The 22,996-nt window shown below is 37.6% G+C and overlaps 2 protein-coding genes across 8 annotated transcripts in view; one reads left to right on the plus strand and one right to left on the minus strand.

Moving 5' to 3' along the window:
- DAAM2 (dishevelled associated activator of morphogenesis 2) overlaps window positions 1-14,817 on the minus strand; it is a 210,938-nt gene extending 196,121 nt beyond the window's left edge. Inside the window, exons 1-2 of one of the 5 annotated variants that reach the window (XM_021392989.1) lie at window positions 14,733-14,817; window positions 5,326-5,404 (exon numbers count right to left, since the gene is read on the minus strand). In XM_021392989.1, coding sequence (XP_021248664.1) covers window positions 5,326-5,383 — 58 coding nt within the window. In that variant the 5' untranslated portion in view covers window positions 5,384-5,404; window positions 14,733-14,817. Of the gene's footprint in view, window positions 1-5,325; window positions 5,405-13,029; window positions 13,152-14,608; window positions 14,704-14,732 lie in introns of those variants that run through there. The other 4 variants (XM_021392990.1, XM_021392988.1, XM_021392991.1 and 1 more) reach the window with 4 other exon arrangements.
- The window catches only part of KIF6 (kinesin family member 6), a 147,645-nt gene continuing 139,458 nt past the window's right edge, over window positions 14,810-22,996 (plus strand). For 2 of the 3 annotated variants that reach the window (XM_021392999.1, XM_021393000.1), the window contains exons 1-3: window positions 14,810-14,939; window positions 15,593-15,699; window positions 18,588-18,662. In XM_021392999.1, the coding sequence (XP_021248674.1) occupies window positions 14,874-14,939; window positions 15,593-15,699; window positions 18,588-18,662 (248 nt within the window). In that variant the 5' untranslated portion in view covers window positions 14,810-14,873. The remainder of the gene's footprint in view (window positions 14,940-15,592; window positions 15,700-18,587; window positions 18,663-22,996) is intronic. The other variant, XM_021392998.1, reaches the window with a different exon arrangement.

Consider the following 22,996-nt stretch of genomic DNA (forward strand, 5'->3'; position numbering starts at 1 on the left):
CACAGAACTTGGACTTTCTCTAGTGGACTGGGAGTTTATGTTCACGAGCACAATTTGTATAATTTGAATCAGAATTTATTTTAAAATGGACTTCTCCCAAACAATACTAGAAGCATGCAATTTCGGAGCATGAAAAACAACTCTGTACACAGGACCACTACAATCATAGGCATTACTCAACCCTCAAAAACAGAAAACAGAGTGGGACCCCCTGCATCACTAGCACATGACTGACAAAACAAGAGAGCGTGTGTTCCTTGGATCCAAAGCAGTCTCAATATTTTCACAGCAGCAACTATAGCAGTATAGTTGTCACTCCCTTAGTGCTTCATAACAAAATAATAACCCAAAGGAAATGGAACCATATTCAAATACCATTCTTGCTGCCATAGTAGAACAGACCATTCAGCTCTCTGGGCCTGTACGTTGCCTCAAGCATTTTTTAGATACCTGATGATTCAGAACAAGAAAAATGGAAAACACAATGCATCCAGCCAGCTGGGGACAGTAACGTTACCTAAGAACTCAGGAGGTAAAGAAATACTTTCTTGAACCTCGCAGTTGATCAGTTTACACCTTGAAGCATGAGATTCATTCACATGACCTTTTTTTTCTGCACCTGGCACTGCATTGTTATGAATGTTGTTTCTGTATATATTTCAGTTTTCGGCAATCAGCCAATTTTTCCAATCCACTGAAGTCAGGAAATGCGAAGTTATGGCATACGTTCAAAAGAATAGCACACACCAAAGAATGCAGAGAACTCTATCTTTGTCCTCAGACGCACACAGTCTTGGCTATAGTTTTTGAATCCACCCGGTGATTTTCCTTTCATTTTGCATGACAGAATCCTATCCTCTGTGTACTTTGGCATCCAGATTTAATTCACTACTGCACTGAGCAGAGTGAAACCATTTACAGACTTCCTAATTTCTTCACTTCTAATGCATGAAACAGCACCATGATTTACCAGGTGCCAATAACCAGGTTAAGCGTTGGCATGGGTAGCTGGTGCTGTGTTACAAACAGGTATGTGCCAGCAAGAAGGGTCATTCTAAGACACTGCTGCAGTTTGCTATGTCCTGAGCAAGGGACTGTAAGTTACAAACTAGGGGAAAGGAAACAGATTCTGGTGCTATACCACAGTGTACGTGAGATGTTCCCTTAGTCAGACAGAATCATACAGAGGATGTTAAATGTCTGAGTATCATAATCAATTCATGACACTGGAAAAGTCTGCATTGATACCCAGGCAATAAGAAGAAAACATTTTATGCTCTGATTCCTGCAGTATCAAAGTCATCAAAAAGCAAGAATCTAGAGAGAACAAGGCTCACAAAAATAAAAGACACCTTCCAATTAAAAGTGGTGCAGAGTTTGAGCAATACTTACGAAGCCAGCATCTCTGCAGCATACTGCAGACTGAACTAAGAAACTGATTTGTAGACAGAGCTCCAGAAGATAAATTTAGCAACAGTCTTAACCCTGATGGAGAGTACTCAGACGTGGAAGAGGGTAGCATGTGCTGAGCACATCTCTGCCGCTAGCAGAACAGGAGGCAGGAAAGAGTGAGCTCTGTCCCACTTAGGGAGTTGTGGCTCAGCTCTGACTCCTTTGCTCCAGTCGAGTAGACCAAAGAGAACTGACTAGGCCCAACTATTTGGACAGTTGTAAACTAGAATTTTTCTGCTGCTATATAATATCAGAATTAAACAATATTTCTGTAATGTATCACAACCCAACTGTCTACCTCCAGAGCTAGTTTAGATTTATTTCATTTACCACCAAAAATTATATAGTGAATTCAGGTTAACCAAGGTCATTTGAGAGCTTTGTGAGACAACAAACTCTTGGCTTCTTTTTCACACATTCTGGATTGAGCACTGCTAGAGTACAGATGCTTCAAAGAAGCTAGAGATCATAGAATGGCCTGAGTTGAAAAGGACCATAACAATCATCTAGTTTGAACCCCCCACTGTATGCAAGGATGCCAGCCATTAGACCAGGCTGCCTAGAGCCACGTCCAGGGATGGGGAATCCACAACCTCCTAGGGCAACCTGTTCCAGAGCATCACCACCCTCTGTGTGAAAAACTTCCTCCTAATATCCAATCTAAACCTCCCCTGTCTTAGCTTAAAACCATTCCTCCTTGTCCTATCACTATCCACCCATGTAAACAGTCCTACTGTCTCATGGTTATATGCTCCCTTCAAGTATTGGAAGGGAGATACATATTGAGTGGAGAAAACACACACACAGAATACAGCCACATGGACAGAAGTGCCACTAGTGATAAGCCATATTAACAGCAATCATCATATGCTACAAAACATCAGGGGATTCTGGATGGGAAGGAGAGATCTACTGCGTGAACCATATCAAAGTTAAGCGTCTTGACCAGCATATTGTATTTCTTTTTTTTTTCTTAGAAATTCTCTCTTCTAGCAAAGGATTTATATTTAAAGGATTCCAGGAAACCAAGAAAGCCTATTAGACTAGCAATTATCCTGAGTCATTTCCTACAATGGCTTTAAACAACTTTTTAGAAAATCTCTTCTGAGGAGGTGGGTGCAAGTCAGTGGCCCACAGAGTCAAACCAGCAAGCCTGAAAGGAGTACTGAATTACAGCTAACCACATTCCATTTTTGATAACATTAAAAGACTACTAATGCTGGAAGATCAAATGTTGGAAAGTGACAGATATAAAAATAAAAAAATACCACAAGAACTTGCATAAAACACATTATGATATGGATATGTTTATTCACTACCCATGTTTATTCACTTCCACTATGGTGGAATGTGGGATGTGACTGGTTTCCTGCATTTTAGGTCAAGGCATTCAGCTCAAGGAAAGTCTCTTTCTCCTTGTAGCTCTTGCTACAGTTGTTGTGTACCTAAAGCATAGGATGAAGCAAGTATCTAGAAAATGGGAGTAATGCAATCAGATCTTGTGCTGTAGGTTTGGCACTTCACATGCTTAGATGCTTTGGTTTACCAATTCTTAAGCTCTTTACAATTTTTATTGTTATATAATTTGTTAATAAAAAATAGTACAAGTTCCAAAATATTTGCACATGTAATCTGAATTTATATTAATATTAATACTAATTTATGACTTATCATTATAACTTCTGAAATCACTCAACTACAGGAGTTTCGCTCTACTGTTCTCATGTGGCTACACAGCTCTTCTCTTGCAGAGCTGCCATTTCCTGTGATGCCACTTGACCATGGCATACATACACAGCACTTAGGGCATTAAAACTTCAGTTTTTGAGTTCTCCTTCTGAAACATAGTACTGCCTTATGGAAACAAGCACAAAGACTTGGCACAAATATTCTTTGAACTACTCAAGCCACAGATTTTTATCACCAGACAAGCCAAAAATGACCTTGTGGAACCTTGGTTACCTCACCTGCAGAAGGTGGAATTAAGATAACCTACCTACTTGATGTTGACTGTTATCAAGAAGAGTTTCACTTCTTACATGTTAAAAGGTTATGAAACAAGCAAACAGAACAAAACAAAACCATAACATTTAGGCTTACTGTCTCTTTTGCTCTTACTAAATACCAAAAATGATAGCCCATTCTGGATCCGTTTCAACAGGCCTATATCTTATGTTCAGGGCACCAGAGCTGAACACAGTACTGAAGGTGGGATCTCACAAGGACAGAGTAGAGGGCAGTGACCACTTCACTCAACCTGCTGGTCACACTTCTTTTGATGCAGCCCAGGATACAGTTGGCTTTCTGGGTTGCAAGCGCATGTTGCTGGTTCATATTGAACTTCTCATCAACCAACAGACCTAAGTCCTTTTCCTCAGGGTTGCTCTCAGACCATTCTCCACAAAGCCTGTAGAGAAAGCTATCGAACTCCCCCCAAACCTTCATTCCAGGCAAGATAAAATCCAGTCTAATAATTGAATTAATTTGAAGATAGAATACTCTAAGAACTTTTTAAACTGGTGTAACAAGAAAAGGCTGTACATCTTCAATTTGTCCTTTGATTATTTCAAGCATAGAGCTATATACAAGGCCTGCTCTGAAAGTAATGCCTCCTATTTTATGATGTTGGCCCACATCATTAGAGGCAAATGTTGGTGGTATGGGAGCAGAGGTTAAACTTTCCCACAAACATTCCACCCTATTTTGTTGCCATGCAACAGGTGGCAGCATAGGAGCAGTCTGACAAAATGGCATCTGGCATGGAAGTGCATATGAAACAAAGGCATCAACAAATTCCTCCATGAGGAAAAATGGCATCCATTAGCAATATAAATGCGGGAGAATAAATAGGAATTGGTGAACAAAGTATTTTGTGAAACTGTAATGTCGGAGTAACAGAAGGCTGTTAACTGGTGCAAGGATACATTTTTGGCAACAAGTTACTCGACCATTTTTTAAAATCCACACTGGTGTTACAAGTCTGATTTTGCTGATATCTTTAAATCTGAGATATTCCAATGGAATATTCACATTTAAAAATATATATATTATATAAAGCAAAAGTTACAGTGCCAGAATATATACAATGAATCTATGTGAAATCATCATTCTTCCGTGTTTCAGAAATTGTTTGACAAGTTTTTAAATTATTTCTCTGGGAACTGGCCTGTCTTTAATGTGTTTATCCTTTGCCATTTGTTAGCTTGTGTTTGCATTTACTGTATATTAATAATAGATGAACAAAACAGCCTAAGGTACTTGATTCTTTTATGAACTGTAGATAATTCCACATTTCAGTCCTACATAACATCAACAGCATAGGGAAAAATGGAATGTGGCAAGAAGCCCAGGAAAAGGCAAGTTGAGTTGGACTGGGAATTAGCTGGAAGGATAATAATCCTGCAAGCCAATATTCATTAAGTAATTTTATGTGCAGTGGAAGAAAATTATGATGCACACTTGGCACCTAGAGAATTTCAGCTATAAAGAAAAATATGTCAATAGTTGTACAAATTATTTAACAATTATGATATAAAAAATTATTTGGAAGGATCCTCATGCCAACATAATTCAGCATTACCCAGCAACTCCACTAAGTAAACTAAAGAACTGCTTATCAAAAAGTCTAGCTGTTTTCTGAGATGTTATATAATCCTTCCCAACATTTCCCTTTCTGCAGTCATCATTTGGTCCACTTCCAAATCACATTCATAATGTGAGATAAGATTCTGGAGGTGTTTTAGTGTACTCTAGGACCTACATAAGGCCTACAAGGCCACACAATATATCAGGTGAGACTACTGAGCTACCTTATTTGATAGTAACAGATCCTTCTCTTTATATCTGGATTTATGTTCATTAGTGAAAATTTACCTGAAAGTAGGCAGTAGACTGGGAAACAAGAATTTCTTCTCACGTAATAATTCTTCATACAGTGGATCAGACTTCACCCCTGTAAGTATAAAACAAGACCAGAAATTTGCAGGGAGTTCTTATACATCTTATTACAGGTATATATCTGGAAAAGCAGACAAGCTTTTGAATTCACAAACTACTTACTATGTGATACCTTCCCTATTCAACTACAACATTTTTTTAGTATGAACTTTTGCCTCTCATATCCCTACACTATTACAGATACACTAACAACTTTTTCTTAGTTCACAAAAGAATAGCATGTTTGATGACCATAACCATTGACATTCTTGATCAATTTTTATAGAAGTTCCTATGAGTTCCTCATCTGCAATAAAATGTATGTTCTGAAGAAAAATTTTAAGTGAATTTATGTACAGACAAAACTACTGTTTCTCACAGAAACAATCCAGTGTATGAACTGACCCATGTTTTCACATCTAGTACTTGATGGTTATTATAAACAATCTTTGTATAACTTTGGAAAAGTCTGCAATGTGTACAAATCACTGCCCTCTCCTGGAAGAGAAAGAACAATGCAAATCTGAGCAACAATTACAAAACTTCTGATCTTGTCAAGGTAAAAGATAAACCTTTTGGTTAATAATAACATACCATCAACAAACGCTACTGATGCCTGTCAGACAAACCACCTCTAATTTTGTTAGGAATCTCACTTCCTGATATACATATTTCTGACATAAGATACATAAAGAATGCTGTTGAATTTTTGTCATAATCATGTGAAAGACCAAAAAATTATTTTTCTTGACAATGATTACAGTAAGACAGTGAAGAAATAAAGGAAATAAAGTGAAGCAGAGCTGTTAACTTTAGAAAACAGGGTTTGTTTTTTTTTCCTGTTTTCAATTTTGGCCAAATTACTTAACCTCAAAGGTCTTCAGACATACAAGGAAAACAGGTAAACACATCTTGCTGATTCTGCATGTAATCAGGGAGTCCCACATTCAACCTAAATTTGAAGATAATTTAATCCCAAACTGAAACTCACTAATTTGTTTTATGCTTGGGGAGTCCAAATCGAAAGATGCTTGGTAAGTCTTAACAACAACTAAATATGTGACCCATGGCCAAGATACAGATGTAAGAGCAACATAGTGTAAATAAACATGGTTTTATTTTAATGTAGTGTCTCAGACAGGAAGTCCACCACTTCACATTGGCAAGTAAATGGTGCCTGCAGTCCCTGGATACTAACTCTCACCCACTTATAAGATTTCCCAAGTGTAGACATGCAACATCATCATGTGACAGTCACCCAGCCTTAAATGCATCTGGCATTTGCAGCTTGAATGAGCAATAGCAGTTGGCTTATTTTGAACAAAAAAAACTGGACAAGAAAGAAAAGAAAAAAGGAAAAAACCACTTGTTTCTAATATTACTCAAAAATATAAAGGAAGAAAAGAAAAAAGGAAAAGAAAGAAAAACTGGGGAAAAAAAGAAAGAAAAGGAAAAAAGAAAAAGGAAACAAGAAAAAGAAAGAAGGGAAAATAAAAAAAGGGAAGAAGACTGGGAATAATGTTGTAACATGCTATTTGGCTTCAAACAGTTCAAGAGCAGTTCTTAGTCTTACATTGTTTTCATGTCAGTCTTCCACAGGTTATATTCTTTTTTTGTTTTTAAGAATAGATCCATCTATTCACAGAACTATATGGCAGGAATACAGCATTAAAATAAAGCTCTGGGAAAACCAGCTACTTTACAAATGATAGCAAATGTGTGAACACAGCTGCATTGATTCATACATTGTTCTGTTCATCCCTTGTTTACATCATATGCAAATATATGGAAATTTTAGTTGCAAGGTTGATGGTGGTATTTTAATGCATTTAGTAGCTTGGTATTGAGGGCACAATCTTTCTCTGGTTTCATTTCAGGCTGTGCTTGCACAATTGGACACACTACTCAATTTCTCTATATCATAATTTTCACCTCTAAGAAAAAGGCATGTAGCATCTCTGCAGCTAAAATGCACTATTGTCTGAATTGCCTAGTTGTAGCACACTATTATAATCCATGTTTAACCACCAGAGAGTCTGTGTAAGCAATAATGTATGTTCATTAATGCAGCTTCTTGAGATGAATGTAATGAGAAGTATAATCTCCCTTAGTTTTAGCTATGTTTATTTAGACAGCCTTCTCTTCTTGTACAACTCCCTCCATCTTGATGGATAAAGAAAAGCTTCCTATATGCTCACCTAATAATGTTCTGATGTACTGGTCACCCTATCTTAATTCATCTTCTCCTAAAATGAACCACTGCTTTTCTGTATTTTTTTTTTTTCCAGTTTCACTCTCCTCTATCTCTGCATTCTCCCTGCACTGTCCACATGATTCAGTCTTCCATCCAAACAAGGTGGTAAACAAAAAAGACCTCAAGTTGTCTAATTCATTTGTTCTGCTCTGCCTTCAAACTAATACTTCACTTTCCTGATTCCTTTTCATTTCTACATCCCTTAAGACACACAACTCTATTTTACTGCCTGGAGACTGCCTTAATTATTGTATACAAAAGGTTCCTTCAATATGCCTCTCTGCATCACACCCTTGATTTTCACTTAGTGATAATTGTAAAACTCAGTGCCATGCCTCTATTTTACCTTTATTTTTCAGAAACACAAAATTGAATTTTACTCCTTGGCTGCAATCACTTTCCACCACATTCTTCCCCCCACACTATACACACAGTCAGCACACTGTTGCAAAAACCATTCTTTCAGCTATGTAGATTATGCTGCTAGTGACTCCAGTAATTATATCTTCCTTATTAAATTATTTTGCTTGTCTTTAAAGTCTTTGTCCATTCCAATAACACTTAATTCACAACCAAGTGGCAGACAGGTTTCTATGTTGAGTCGATAGTATCACCTCCATGTTATACTTTCAAAAAAGCATCTCTGCTTTTTGCCAGGCTAGTTTTCATTCCTGAAAAGAGCAGTTCATAAAAACTTGTAAAATTGCACAGCTGTCTTTCTTTAAATTTTCTTTAGGATTAGGAATGTACTGCCTGTACAAAAAGTTGATATGGGACTCATAGCCTCTGACTACTGTCTTAAGATTAACCACATTGTTTCCTTTTAATTTCTCTCTCTTTTTTTTTTTTTTTTTTGCATTGCTTTCTGTCCTAAGCTTGGATAGCAAGAGCTGTTGGGTGCAGGGATATCAGAAATGTTTATTTCCTTTCTTCCTTCCCTTTTTATTCTAAACTTACGCAAACCCCAGCAAAACTTCTAGTCCATGACTTGATTTCTAAATGTTATTTTAAGCAATGATTAATAATTATGTTTCATAATGCTCTGTTGAAGCTGATAGGATTGTAATCTACTTCAAACAAGAATGTACATAAACCAGCATTACAATGACTATAAAAGGATTTATAGTCCTAATTAACTGTAATGCAAGAATCCGCATTTCTCACTAATCTTCAGATTAAAAAACAACAAAACCCCACAGCCCTTCATTCTAACTGTCACCTAGCCATTTATCTGTTCCTTGGTCAGAGATAGATCAATGAGTGGCATTAAGACAAAATAATAAATTTAAGAAAAAACTACTATACTAGAAAAAAATCATGCTGGGGAGAGAAACTGTGCATAAAACATCAGCATTGCATTAGAAATCTGATAATACTTATGATTACTCTGATAATACTTATGTTATTGAAGTTGGCAACAAAGGATGCAGTTTACTGTTTAGAAGGGGAGATAGAAAAAAATAGGAAGAAAACATTAGCTTGGATTATAGAATTTTCATTTACCAAACACATGCATGTATGTATAAAAGCCCTCAGGAGGATATTTTTAGATTTTCTGTCATGGCTGAATCCATTAAGACATACATTTTTAGAAACATAATAATGCGTTTTGTGAGAATACCAGTACAGCTGTGACATTTTAGAGTACTTCACAAATCTAACTGTAACATGTATGAAGATGTAACACTGTTTCTAAGAAACCCATTGTAACAGCAGACTAAAAGAAACAGCCCTTCTCAAAGTGCTGGACTATTAAAAGCTGAACAAGGCAATTTACATGGAAGCATTAACAGTTTCAATATGGAATACATAAGCAGAAAGAAAAACAACGGCACTAGCACTTGGGGATGGAAAGAAAACTTTTTAAAAAGTCCCTTTCTCTTATGCCACTCAGATGTAGGCATATATACTTCTGTATTACCACATCTCTTACACAAAGTTTGTACTGTTCCTGGCAGAGCTGATACAACATATTCAGCTGATAAATATAAATATATTCAGCTGATAAACTTAAATTTCGGCCAAGTTTTAGATCTTAAATTCCTGTCACTTTAGAAAAAAATACATGGTTTCTGGTCATGTAGAAGATACATACTTGGCACTAACATTTCCAAGAGTTGAATGAAGAGACAAACTCAGACTTTGGCAAGGATTTTGGCTTTTCATCCATCCCAGCTGATCTGTGGAAAGGTTTGAACGTTCTAGCTTCTAACCATTATCTCAGCCAAAGAGCATAATAGTTGCCAAAAATAAGTCCATGAAAAGTAAAACTCTGGAAAAAAGACTTAAAAGTTTGGGCTATAATAAAACTTGCAAGGCTGTTTATTTGGAAGCACATTAAGTTGCTAGGTGACATAATGGAACACAAGTCCTTGAACTTCCAGCTCCACATATACTATGACTTGTATTATTTTTAATCAGAAGAAAATTACAAGAATAAAAGTATGATTAGTTAGGATGCTGTAGCTATTAATTCAGAATGTAGTGGCTACACTTGTTAAAACATGCAATCGCCAGATCCTGTAACTCTAATCTTCCATACAGTTACACAATTGTTTTGAGTCTATAGGTTACACATGTTCTATGATGCATTTCCTCTAATATATTAATCGAAGAAAGTTTGACACTTATCTCTGAGGTTTATCATAAATTCTTTGAGTACCAGCTGATTTTCCAGAGAAGACATAAAGCAAACCTTAAACACAGTCATTACAAAGGAAACCAAAGTTTTTCAGGCCTCCAGCGTATGAAGCAATCCCCAGACTAGTATATGATCTGAAATAGTTAGCTGTCATATTTAGGATTCATTTTTAAAGACTTCCTTCAGAGCTGTAGGAAATGGAAAAACAGTTCTTCCTGTTTCATAGTGACAGGAAGATGTCCTACAACTCCTGCATCTTTGTAATCAGCTCTTCACTGCTAACTCTAATAATAAGCCCTTTTCCAAATATTTGGGAAATTTTAACAGTCAATTTAGTTCTTTAGCTAAGTCGCAACAGAAGACTTGTGTAATTGTGGGTTTAAAAAAATGGATAACTCTTTGTATTTGTCTTCAATCACTCTACTGATTTTCACCTGAGGTTAGAAATCCATTCCTAAAGGAGCATTAAATTTCCATTGCTGCAGCTGCCACACCGTTTCAAACTTAGGCCTTAAATTTGCTATGGGATCACCCTAAGAAAAGGGAAATGATGGTGATGAGATTTGTAAGGACTACATTCAGTTTCTTACCATTTTCCGTATTGGACAAGCTGAAGTAGACAAAGAACATAGAGACTGAGAAAAATGACATGCAGTAACTTGAGAAGGATTCACCTCCTACGGGTGAAATGAAGATTTAAGGATGCACAATAAGATAAATAATCATTCATTGGATGTGGAGATACACAAACGTTGACTGATTTAATTAGGAGCAATGAACACCTTGTAGGTTTTTCAGTAATGAAGTTGACTGAAGGTTCCCTGCAGCATAAAAATTACAGCTGCCTTACAAGCAGGACATTTTGTTTTTCATGAACTCCACATTATCCATTGACAGTGACTTTATACAGAAGATAGATACACACTATTCCCAGTGTAGAGATACTAGCATGATTAAGATAAACTAAGGAGGCTAACTTCCATCAAGTAGCTTGGGAAAAGAGAAAATACTCAAACTGCCCTTGCCTGCTTATTCCTAGTATGCTTCTAGGAAGACATTTCACTGATATTCAAAAAAGATTTTCTGGAGTGGAGGTTCTTTATTTCACCTTCTGTGTCAAACTGCTGCTAATTTAAGTTACCAGAGTCATAATACCTTTCCACAATCTTACCATGCCTCCATCGGTATCCAAAGGAACCAATCAAGCCCCTAAGACAATTTATTTTCTTCCAATTGAAAATTACTTACAGTTGTTCTCATGTCTACCTTAGAAGTTTCTTTTGCTTCCACAGCAATGCCTCTTAACATATTTACACATGCACATATAGCCTTCTCTGCTTACTCTTTGCTAAAGAAATCATACCCTTTTGGTCTCTTCTCTTACAGGAGGGTCTCCATCAGCCTAATCATTACAACAATGATTGTATTCAAACAGTTGAAGGAATAAAAAGAAATAACTATAAACACACACAGTAAGCATGCTGCAGGTATCACCAGGACACAAAGCAATTGTGAGAAGGCATTATTTCCTTTATAAGACAACGTTCACTTTTCATTGGAGAACCACAGCTGCCTTTTTCACTAGCAGCTGTCACCTTGACTTCCACAACAACAAAGTCTTCTTCTGACAGTTTTAAGCTCAGTGGAGTCCAGCTTGCAGCAGAATACATTGTCATTAGCCCTCAAGTACATGCCTGCTTGGTTTTGCAACTTATTTTACACTTAATTGTTCCTCTAACCCTCAGGAGGATTCATCTTTTCTAGATATCTTAGTCCTCTTATGACTCTCAATCTTGTGCTATCACTGTTTCTTTTTTGAGACAAATACATTAAAATACTACATCTCCTCACAGAAGTCACTAGTAATTTTCTTAAGTCAAATAATACACTTTTTCTTCGCAAACTATAATAGATCAGCCTTGAACTAGTTTCTCATCTATCTTACATTCTCAATAACTCCAGTTTTCTGCATTCAGCATACCTCATACCCCATTCAAGAAGAAAACCTAGATAATTTTGAAGCTTAAATAAGTGAGGAAGCTTTCGTGTTACAGAAAGACCAGTAAACCTAGAGAGTACTAATTCCATGCTGGGTGCCACTGAGATAACATGCCATTATTGAAAGCAATATATTGAGGAGCACAGTACACAGAGGCGCTCTACCATTTCTGCAGGAGCAGCTTAGTAACAAAAGGCCTATTTTTAAAAGAGAATTGTGAGTCCTTTCTGTTATCTTCGTTCTCTTCCACCTCTTTCCCCAGGTGGCCCAGGATTCCTTCTTCCCTTTCAAAGATTTGTTTTGTGTTTCTTATGCTGGAACCAGCTTGAGCTAAAAAAAGGCTCATTCACTTCTCTGTTTAACTACATATTATCCAGACTAGCTCTGTGCAAACCAATTTGGATATCTCTGCACAGGACCACACATTCCTAGTCTACAGCACAGGCTTTATGCTGAAGCACCCCTAAAGACTTCGCAGATCAGACTTCATCCTCAAAACAGTATTGTCTCATTCACTTGACTTTGTCAGCTGCTAAACACCAGCAGACACAAACTGGCTTTCCATGTAGTTAACTACAGTGTTGCTACATCCACTGTTCAGTTAATTCTCAATCCAGCTAAGCAGCTGTAACACAATGGAAAGCATAGCAATGACAGCAGAACAGTAAGGTCCCAGGCTACAGCAAATGAAGAGTTACTCAAATGCAAGAGCCATAGTCACAGAAATAAAGAAAAGAAGCTGCTTACCACCAGAAGGCCTCAAATATGCAGGGATCTCCAACAAAAAACCCTTGCCTCTACTACCAACCCTTAAATGAGGTCTGGGAAGGAGTGGATGCTGGCTCCACCCCTTCTGGTCACTCAGGGGCATTGCATGCACCTGAGCTCCCCTGGGTTAGCCCTGCCTTCCCACCAGGTGCTCAATCACTGACTGTTTCAAGCTGTGACTTAGCATTTCTGCTACAGCTGCTAACATAGATCACTATCCCATTCATGGGATAGTACCGTACTCTTTCTTATCCATTTCAATACTAAATTAAATATATAAATGCAAAAATAGCTCCTAGACCTTCAACTAAGCATGTTAATTCTTTCAGAATTATGGGACTGACATTATCTCCTCTCTCTTCCCAAATCCCCTTCCTTTAGCCTGAATTCGTCAGACCCAACTGGTTCTCCTTCCCACTCAGCTGCAGTAAGTTCCCCCTCACACCTGTGTCCCATTAGTCACTTCTGACCACCACCTTCAGGATCTCTATCTATACTCACAAGGGACACATTTTTTTCGTAGTTTTGGAGCAACACTGAATTGGTACTCAGTACTTACTCCATAATCCCATTCTGATGTCTTGTTTTTCCTCTGCTCTCTATTTAATCACCAAGTAATATTTTCCATTTGTTGTCATTTTGACCCTTTTGACTTTTGTGTTTGACTTCAGCTGGCGATTAGTCCTTTCCCATTTCATTCCCTGAAGGCACACTACTTATTCCTCAGATGCTTTTTGAGATAGTTATTTGCTCACATGGGACAGGAAACCTTTCCCCTAATGCTTTTCTTATTTGGAATAGAAGCTCAACATATTTTTCCCATATCTGAGTTAAAGATATTTCTATCCTCTTCCATGATTAAGTCTCTGATTTTTCGCTTACTTTAGCTCAGTGTACTTGCAATCACAGCAATGCTTACCGCTATGTCTCACTAAAACAGAAACATAGAATCATCATAGAATGGCTTAGCTTAGAAGGGAACCTTAAAGGTCATCTAGTTCTAATCCCTGCCACGGGCAGGGCTGCCACCCATCAGATGAGGCTGCCCAGGGTCCCACCCAACCTGGCCTTGAGCACCTTCAGTGATGAGGCACCCACAGCTTCTCTGGACAGCCTGTTCCAGTGCCTCACTGCCCTCTGAGTAATTTCTTCCTAACATCTAACCTAAATCTCCCCTCTTTTAGCTTAAAGCCATTCCCCCCTCTCCTAACAGTATCAGACCATGCAGAAAGTTGATCCACTCTCCTGTTTGTAAGCTGCCTTCAAGAATGGGAAGGCCGCAATGAGCTCTCCCCAAAGCCTTCTCTTCTCCAGGCTGAACAAGCCCAACTCCCTTAGCCTTTCTTCACAGGAGAGGTGCTCCAGCCCTCAGATCACCCTCATGACCCCCCTCTGGACCTGCTCCAACAGCTCCGAATCCCTGCTGTGCTGGGGGCCCCAGGCCTGGACATAATACTCCAGATGGGGCCTTAGAGGGCAGAGTAGAGGGGCATCAACTTCTGTCACTTGTTTAACTTTTTGGTAACCATTTCACAGAATAACCAGGTCATAGTATTACCTCTCCAAAAGTTAAGGCCTCACAGCAAACCTACAGCCTCTATTTCCCCAGTGGAACCTTTAGTTCAAGTCTCCTTATACTGGATGAAAAAGAGTGAAAGTTTTCCTTGCACACAGATACATACACCCCCCAAATCGCCCTTCCAGACATGACGGCAGCCGGCGCGTTCTCCTCGCGGGGCCCCGCGGCCAGCCGCAGGGCAGGCTGGGTAGCGTGCCGTGGTTACTGTTGCTAGGCGGGAGGTGCCGCGGCGGCCCCGGCAGCGATGGTGAAGGAAACCATCCGGGTTTACGCGCGCCTGAAGCCTCTGGGCAGGCGGCAGCAGGCGGGGGTAGGAGGGGAGCTTGGTGCAGCCGACAGTCCTGGTGGGGCCGTGGGGGCAGGGTGGGCAGCTTGGGAGCCACCGAGAAAACTTGAAGCATGTGGCAGGATTTAAGCTATTAACAAATAAACACTGTTCTGTAAATGCGACGAGGTGGCCGGGGACAGAAAGTAGTCCTTGCGGGCAGGGTGACAAGTTACGAACGGAATATCAGATGTGGTGGTCTTCTCTACNAGGAGGAGAAGGAGGGAGGGAGGGGGTAATGCGGAGCTCTCAGTAGTCTGCTGTCATGGCAAGGAGTAGCAAAAACGTTACTTGAATATCCCTCAGAAGTAGTGCATTCAGGTGTCTTCCTCACTGTGCTTTGTTTATTAATTACAGTTCCGGTATTAAGGTAGTTGATTAAGCAAGTTGTGTCAGAGACACAGCATTTCTATTTCAAATCTTACTGTGGTGTCTATGTGACAACAAGCTGACACCGCTACTTGTTTCACGGAACAATAGCTGGAGAAAGAGGTGCTCAGGTGTTCAGGACTTTGAATTAGGCAGAATTACTTTGCCCTGCTAAGTTATTGTGCAATACTCACTAGCCGTATTGTATCTAAGGGCTGTGCTGTTCTGTTGCTAAAGTTACTTTGTTAATTCATATCCACACTCATTAGACTTATTCAGTTGGTGATGAGAAATCTGCATCCAGTCTGGAGATTGTTGTGCCACGTGATTTAGCAGACGGGTTTGTCAACAATAAGCGGGAGAGCTACAAGTTCAAGTAAGTAAAAGCCTCACCTTTGTATAGCAACGCAGATCTGTAGAATCACAGAGGAAAAACCTATTCCTAATATTAAGTTTCGGTATAGGTAGATTCATATTAACGCATTTCCCTTAACATGATATGCTGAAATGTAGATCATGTTCTGCAGCTGAATGAGTTTGATAAACACTAAAGTTGTTTGTTTGTTGTTGTTGCCTATCCATTGCATACCATTATGTATTTGTATCTTAATCTATCAACTCTTCCGCTCTTACAGCTTCTTTTGAATTTGCTGATGAGAAGTGAGTGCAGCACTTGTTTTTCTGTGACCTAATGAGTTGCATAGACTGACTCAAGTCCCTTTATGTAAAAACCATTTAAAAAACAATGTTTCGAACAACCAAAATGCAAAAAAAAAGTGTTGAAAGAAACAGAACCATCACAGTAGAATGTGAATATTTTTAGAAACTTAAGATAAGTACCAGTACTATCAAATTATTGTTTATCTTTTTGAAAGAAAATGTAGAGGCAACACTTTGAAATTTTTGTTAATAATTCTAGATACATAACCACTTTCTGAAAAAAGACATTCTCAACTTAGTATTCAAGTCTTTTTTAAACACCAAATCAACTACTTGAAGTGAGGAGCTGCCTCCTCCAACTTGATTTTATGCAAAAATAGCTTAGGATATAGGTGCCCATTTATCTATCATTTTAATAAATGTCTGTAGCAATGAATGTTGAGAAATACTATGACTTATTATCCTTAAAGCAACAGAAAAATACTGTGCATTAAGCATTTCTTTTTCCTCTGTTAAACTTACAATTCTGTGTAAACTGTCTATCTTGGTAAATACAAATATCATTCTCCTTTTTTCTTACTTTCTTCCATGGTAGTCAAATACAATTCCTTGAATGACTTGACTAATTCAGTGTTAGCAGAATAGAGTGTATTTTTTTATATTGAGTTCTTTGAGATGTTATATACCCTGTACATCCTTAAGACCTTTCTATATGCCTTGGAGGATCTATCTGAATACACAGTCCCAGATGCAAGGAACAGCATAGCAGGGCTTGAGCAATCCAAAACGTTTTGGAAGCATATCGATTCCTGAACTTCTTAAAACTTGGTTAAAGAGCCAACACGGGGAGGAGGATCTGCTACACCTCTTATTTACAACATATCAAAGGACTGATCATGGATGTGAAACCTGGGGCAGCCATGGCTGCAGTTTCTATGGAATAGTGAAGTTCAGAAACCTGAGAAAAGGGAACAAGATAAAAAGCAAGATCACAACCTTAGACTTCATGAGAGCAAATGTTGGCCCGTTCAGGGACCTGCTTGAAAAAAATCCCACAAGATAAAGACCTAGATTGATGGGAAGTCCATGAGAGCTGGTTGTTTTTCCAAGGATCACCTCCTCCAAGCTCAAGAACAATCTGTCCTGATAAGCAAGAACTTAAGCAGCAGCCCTACATGGTTGAACAAGGAGCTCCTGATGATAGCCAACCTTAAAAAAAGGATTGTATGAAAGGTGGGAGCAGGATCAGGTGACCCAGGGAGACTGAGAAATGGGGTTTGGGAAAGTTTTATATTAGTACACAATGAGGGGGATTGAAAATGAGCTGAACTGCTGTGCTCAAAGGAATATCAGCAGAGATACAAAATCCAACTGGAGGCCAGTTGCTGGTGGTATAATTAATATGGAATCCAGTTCTAGCTAACAATTAATGACCTGGATGATGGGACCAACTTCACCTTCGGTAAATTTCCAGACAATATGGAACTGAGATAGGTGGTTGACATACCAGATGGTTGTCCTGCCATTCAGAGAGTCTGGAGAAATAAGCCAGTAGGAATCTCATGAAGTTCAATAAAGAGAAATGCCAACTCCTGCTCCTAGAAAGGTAGAAACACATGCCCCAGTACAGAGTTGTGATTGACTGGTTGGAACCTAGGTTTGCAGAAAGTTACCTGGAGTGCTGTGTCCAGTTCTGGGCTCCAGTAAAGTAAAGATAAATAAGGGACTGGAGCATCTAACATACATATTAGGAGAGACTCAGAGAGCTAGGACTCTTTAAAAAAGAAGAGTCTCAAGAAGATCTTATCAGCGTGTGTCATCACTTGATCAGGAATAATAAAGAAGGTGGAGCTAGCTGCTTCTTAGTGGTGCCTAGTAACAGGACAAGAGTGAATGGGCACAAACTGAAATACTGCCTTCCCACGAGGTGTTCAATCACTGTTTCAAGCTGTGGCTTAGCATTTCTGCTACAGAAGGTAAACAAATGCTGTAATGACCTGCCCAGAAAAGTTGTTGATGTTCTATATATGGAAATAATCCAACCTGACAGGACAGAACCCTGCTTTAGTTGATTCTTCTTTGAGCAGGGGAATTGTAGTAGGTTGTCCCTTCCAACCTCAAAGATTATATGATTCTATTTGAAAACTGCAATTACTAAATATAGGAAAGATTGAGTTAAACACTTTCCTTCGGTGATTTCAGTAAGTGTGTAACACAATGAAGGAACTAGTTATTAAAAAAAAAAAGTCTGTCTATATTGGTGGGACACTGTATTTGGTTATAGTGTAATCTATTTATCCAGGTTTCAGTGTGGTGCCAGTTACAAACACTGTTTCTCTTGGTAGATCTAAAATGAGGATTATTTTTCTCTAAGCCGCATCATTTTATCAGAGGAATTTATTGTGAAGATCTTGTCAATACAGCTCTGTGTACAGACTATTTATATACAATAGTACAAGAGCATGCTGTGAATAAGACTACAGGGAAAACATTGTACTAAGTTATGTAAGCCTAATGATGTAAACATTGACTATTAAAAACACAAGTATGAATCAAGTAGTGTTTTAAGATTCTGAGCAATTATTATTTGCTTAATATTTTCAGATTTCAGAAAATTTTTGATCAAGAGGCAAAACAAGATGTGGTTTTTGACAGCATTGCCAAACCAGTGGCAGAATGGTACGTTATTGTTCTTGAGAGTAATTGGGGTAACACAGGATCAAAAATAGATTTCATTGTATTACTTGGAGGAGAGCTGCCAAGTGTTTCTCTCATTGTAAAAGTGTATTGATGTTTTGATTTTCTGAATACTGACATGTTTGAATCTGGGAAATATACAACAATCCCCTGAGAATTCTATTTATGGTAAGGTTGCATCATTAACTCCTAAAATTGCACTGCTACTGTTGTAATTTTTGTAGCGTAGGCATAGAAATCCATGTATAGCTATCTTTTTGTCTGTAATAGAAGCTCACTTTATTGCATTCAAAAAGTATTTCCCAGAATCATTGAATGGTTAGGATTGGAAGAAGACCTCTGGAGGCCATATGGTCCAACTCACAAAAGTGATAAACAAGAAAAATAATATCTTCCTATTTAGTTTTTATTTTGTTGATTTTGTTTTTGTTTTTCTGGAATTTTGGTAAGATGTAAGCATCAGATCTTGTTATTTGCCCTTGTTTACTAACTAAAAGGTAGGCTTATATGAACAATTTGTTATTCTGACCTGGATATATTTGTGATAGGATTGTGGGAAGTAGTAGTTTGGCTCACCTGCAGACAGATATACATTACAATTACTGCTAATGTGAGTGACTTAGATTCCACCAATTTATTTCTACCTATATCCAGTGAAAGGATATTTACTGTTTGGATGTCAGCTAGAAACAGTGTGGCTTAATATATCCCCTAATTTGAGAAATAGGAGCAGGAATGATTATAGATTTTCAAACTCAATAGAAAGTGAAAACTTCATTACACTTTCATCTCAAACAGTCACATTTATTTTTACTTAAACTGAAGTTCAGAATTGTTCAAGAGTGCTGCTTATTATGGGTTAGAGTTTGATAGGTTTCATTCATAGTATTTTTCTGATACTTATCTTCTACAGTGGTTATGGTGAAACTTTAATGTATTTAAGAATTTTAGATAAAATAGGAAATTATATTTCACCTTGCCTTTTTAGGAAAGCTCATTTGAAATTTCAGTGGAAACTTGCACTGAGCTCTCAGAAACAGTTACGTGCACGTTTGGAAATCAGTGTTATTTTTGAAATATGAGGCATTACCAAATTAGATTTGTTCCATAAATCTGGCAAAAGCATAAAGAAGAAACATCATGCTGGAATACTTTGTTTATTTTAATTAAAAGGAAGTTTAATCTGATTACCAAGTGATAGAAGATACCTAAATACTGACTATGTGTAAAGACAAATTCTCCCTGAGAAGTGCTTTTCCAGATCCTGTGAATACTTTCTTCTTTTCTTCATAAGTATCATGTCTGGGAGCTGTTTTTGCCAGGATTGTACTGATTTATTTATATATTTCTTTGTTGGTTTTATAAGATGACTGTAAGCTACTGCTTTCTGAGATAGGAAAAAGGAAAGACAAAGACTTTGGTAAAGCATTTCAAGTCAGTAAGAACCGAGATGAGGAGACGGCTTACAAGATTTAGAGATCAAGATGTTTTCCACTTTTTTCAGTAGACCAGTATTTTCATAGCTATTGAAAGAACACCCGCCTTCACATTACTAGTCATTTAAAATGAAGCTTCAGAGCTCTGATTAAAATAATAGTATGAATCTGAAATGAACTAGTAAAAGCAAAATTTGTTTCTGATTCCCAGGCATTACTTTGATCTACATATAGACACTCAGAGAATTTAGGCCTTATTTAGTACACCCTTTTTGATTTAAGCATTTCAACGTGTTATATTTATTTACATTATAAACTTGGTAAAAACTTTTCACTTTGAACTTTTTTTATTTTAAAACAAAACAATAATAAAAATGGCAGGTGTCATAAATGCATCTTCAAAATTGATCTTCTAAATCATTCTGAAGACTGTGAAATATGTCTTGCAGTAGAAATTATCTGAGCAAACAAACCTTTCTCCTTACATTTCTTATTCAGAGCTCCTGTAATGGCTTTTGGTTCTGGATTGACTTCATCCAGCAACTATCAAGATGAGATTTCTGCATTTGTCTTTTATATCTGCTAATGTCAAAAGCTTGAGAATAAGGTCATACTATTTCTTCAGATTTTTTTTGTAATTAACTGAAGTTCAGAGTAACAACAACAAAAAAAAGGAGTTAGAGTGTTCTGACCTCCCTGAGAAAGACTGTCATACTATTGTTTATTAAACACTATGTTTAGGTGGTGTAAATATTTAGCATGCTTTCAGAGAATGGTAAAGATTTTTTACAAATCTATTCCTCTGTTGATCATTTTGTGTGAATAATGTCTACTGCTAAAAAATTCTCTCTTACAATCATAGAATAATCAGATTGGAAGGGTTCTCTGTAAGTCATCTGCTCCAACCTTCAGAGCAAAGCAGGGCTAGCTTCAGAGTTTGATCAGGTTGCTCAAGCACAGTAGAGCTTTGAAAATATCCAAAGATGGGGATCCCACAACTCATTGCGCACCAGTTCCAGGGCTTACCTGCTCTCACTGTGAAGAACATTTTCATCATACTTTGAACTTCCTCTCTTGCAGCTTGCGACAACCACCTCTTGTCCTACCACTTCTTGGAATGATCCATGATGTAACAGAAGGTGCCAATTACATACTTGTATAGTCTTCTCATCTCCAGGTTGACAAAAAAACAACTCCTTTGGCTTAACCGTGTGTTTATGTTCTCCAGCTTGAATCAACCTGGTTTTGTTAGAATCAATCTTGTTTCTTCTAGCATCCTTCTTGGATTGGGAAATCCATATCTGAATGCAGAACTCATTTAAGAGTTGATATTTATTTATTTATTTTTAAAGATCTTGTAGTTTGAAGGTAACTCTTCTGTTTGATTCAGCAAAACTTATCCAGTATAACAGTGGATGAAGAAGAGTTGTTATACTTAGGCACAAGCTATCCTGCAGTCTCCTTAACAATAAGCATAGAAACAAATGAAAAGTTCAGTGTTCATAAACTTTAAATAGAAAAAAAATGATCATCATGGTAAATTAAAACAAAGTGTATCCAGAAAAACAAACCACAACAAAACAACCTCAGCCTGCTTTCAACCTCTCTCTGCTATCATAGGGTCTTATGCCACTGTATATTTTCTCAGATACTCAAGAACGAAGTACTGAATGGTATTTTGAACTATAGTATCCAACCATACATTTTCTATCTTCCACTTGAGAAATTTCTCACTTGAGGAATGTTAACCCATTGTAAATATAATCTACCTATCAATTCTATCTACCTATCAATTGATCTATCAATTTGAGCACAATTGCTTGCATGAGTTAGACTTCTGTATCAGGCTTTTATTTAGGAATTTTCTGTCTTTCCACCATGAATTAAGTCTCTTGAGTAACAGCAATTGTTAGTACACAGCTCTGTAGCAGCCATTTATTTAAATAAGGGTCTACATTGAATTTTTTAGTGAAGTATTAGTTTTTCACTACATATCCTTTTCTTTTCATTGCCACTAATTATAAGTTAGAATGTGCAAGTTAACTGTTAACAAGGTAAGAATATTTGAGGGAAAATAACAAAATATCCTTTCTCCCTTTTAACTACACTCATAGATGAGTCCGTACTAGAAAGTGCTGTAGCTGATAATTGATACAATTTTTCTGGCAGATTTTGCTTAGTAACACAGTCAGGGAAGAGGCAGGGTCTTCTTTTAATATAACAATATTTTACTGAAGCTCTGAGTCTAGTCTCCTCTTCACACAATCGTATCAGCTAGTCTAACACAAGATAGAACCTTTCTTTAAAATAACTGCTTTTTCTTGTATCTTTTGACCACCACAGTTGCAGGTACAGCGTTACAGCATCATTTTAGTTTTCTTTTATTGAGTGACTAACAGTCAGTGTTCAGGAAAAAAAAAAAAAAACCCATGTAGAGCTACTTTAGCCTAGTATTCTGTTAGTCCCTGGTTAGTTGTAGTTTAGGGACTTCATGGTAGAAACTTTATTTCTTTGTAGTTAGTCACCGTCAGAGAACATTTTCAAGAATTAATCTAGTCTCTGCTGACCCCTTTGTGAGCTTTTAGCATCCACAGCATCCCACTGCAAGGAATTTCATAGCTTAACTGCATTTTACATGAAGTATCATTTCCTCTTGCTTGTTTTGAACCTGCCATCTGCAAACTTCTTTTGATACCCTTTACCTTCTGACAGCTAATTACTGTATTTAGTATTCAGATATTGTGGTGGTGGGCATTATAAATTCCTAAGATAAATGAATGAGGTGTTTTCTAATAGTGATTGTTTTGATTTTTAACATCTGGAATCTAAAATATATGTATACTCCGTCTTGCTGGCTTTTTGGTCTTTAGGAGCAGATGT

Source organism: Numida meleagris, chromosome 3 (genome assembly GCF_002078875.1).
Source record: "Numida meleagris isolate 19003 breed g44 Domestic line chromosome 3, NumMel1.0, whole genome shotgun sequence".
NCBI lineage: Eukaryota > Metazoa > Chordata > Aves > Galliformes > Numididae > Numida > Numida meleagris.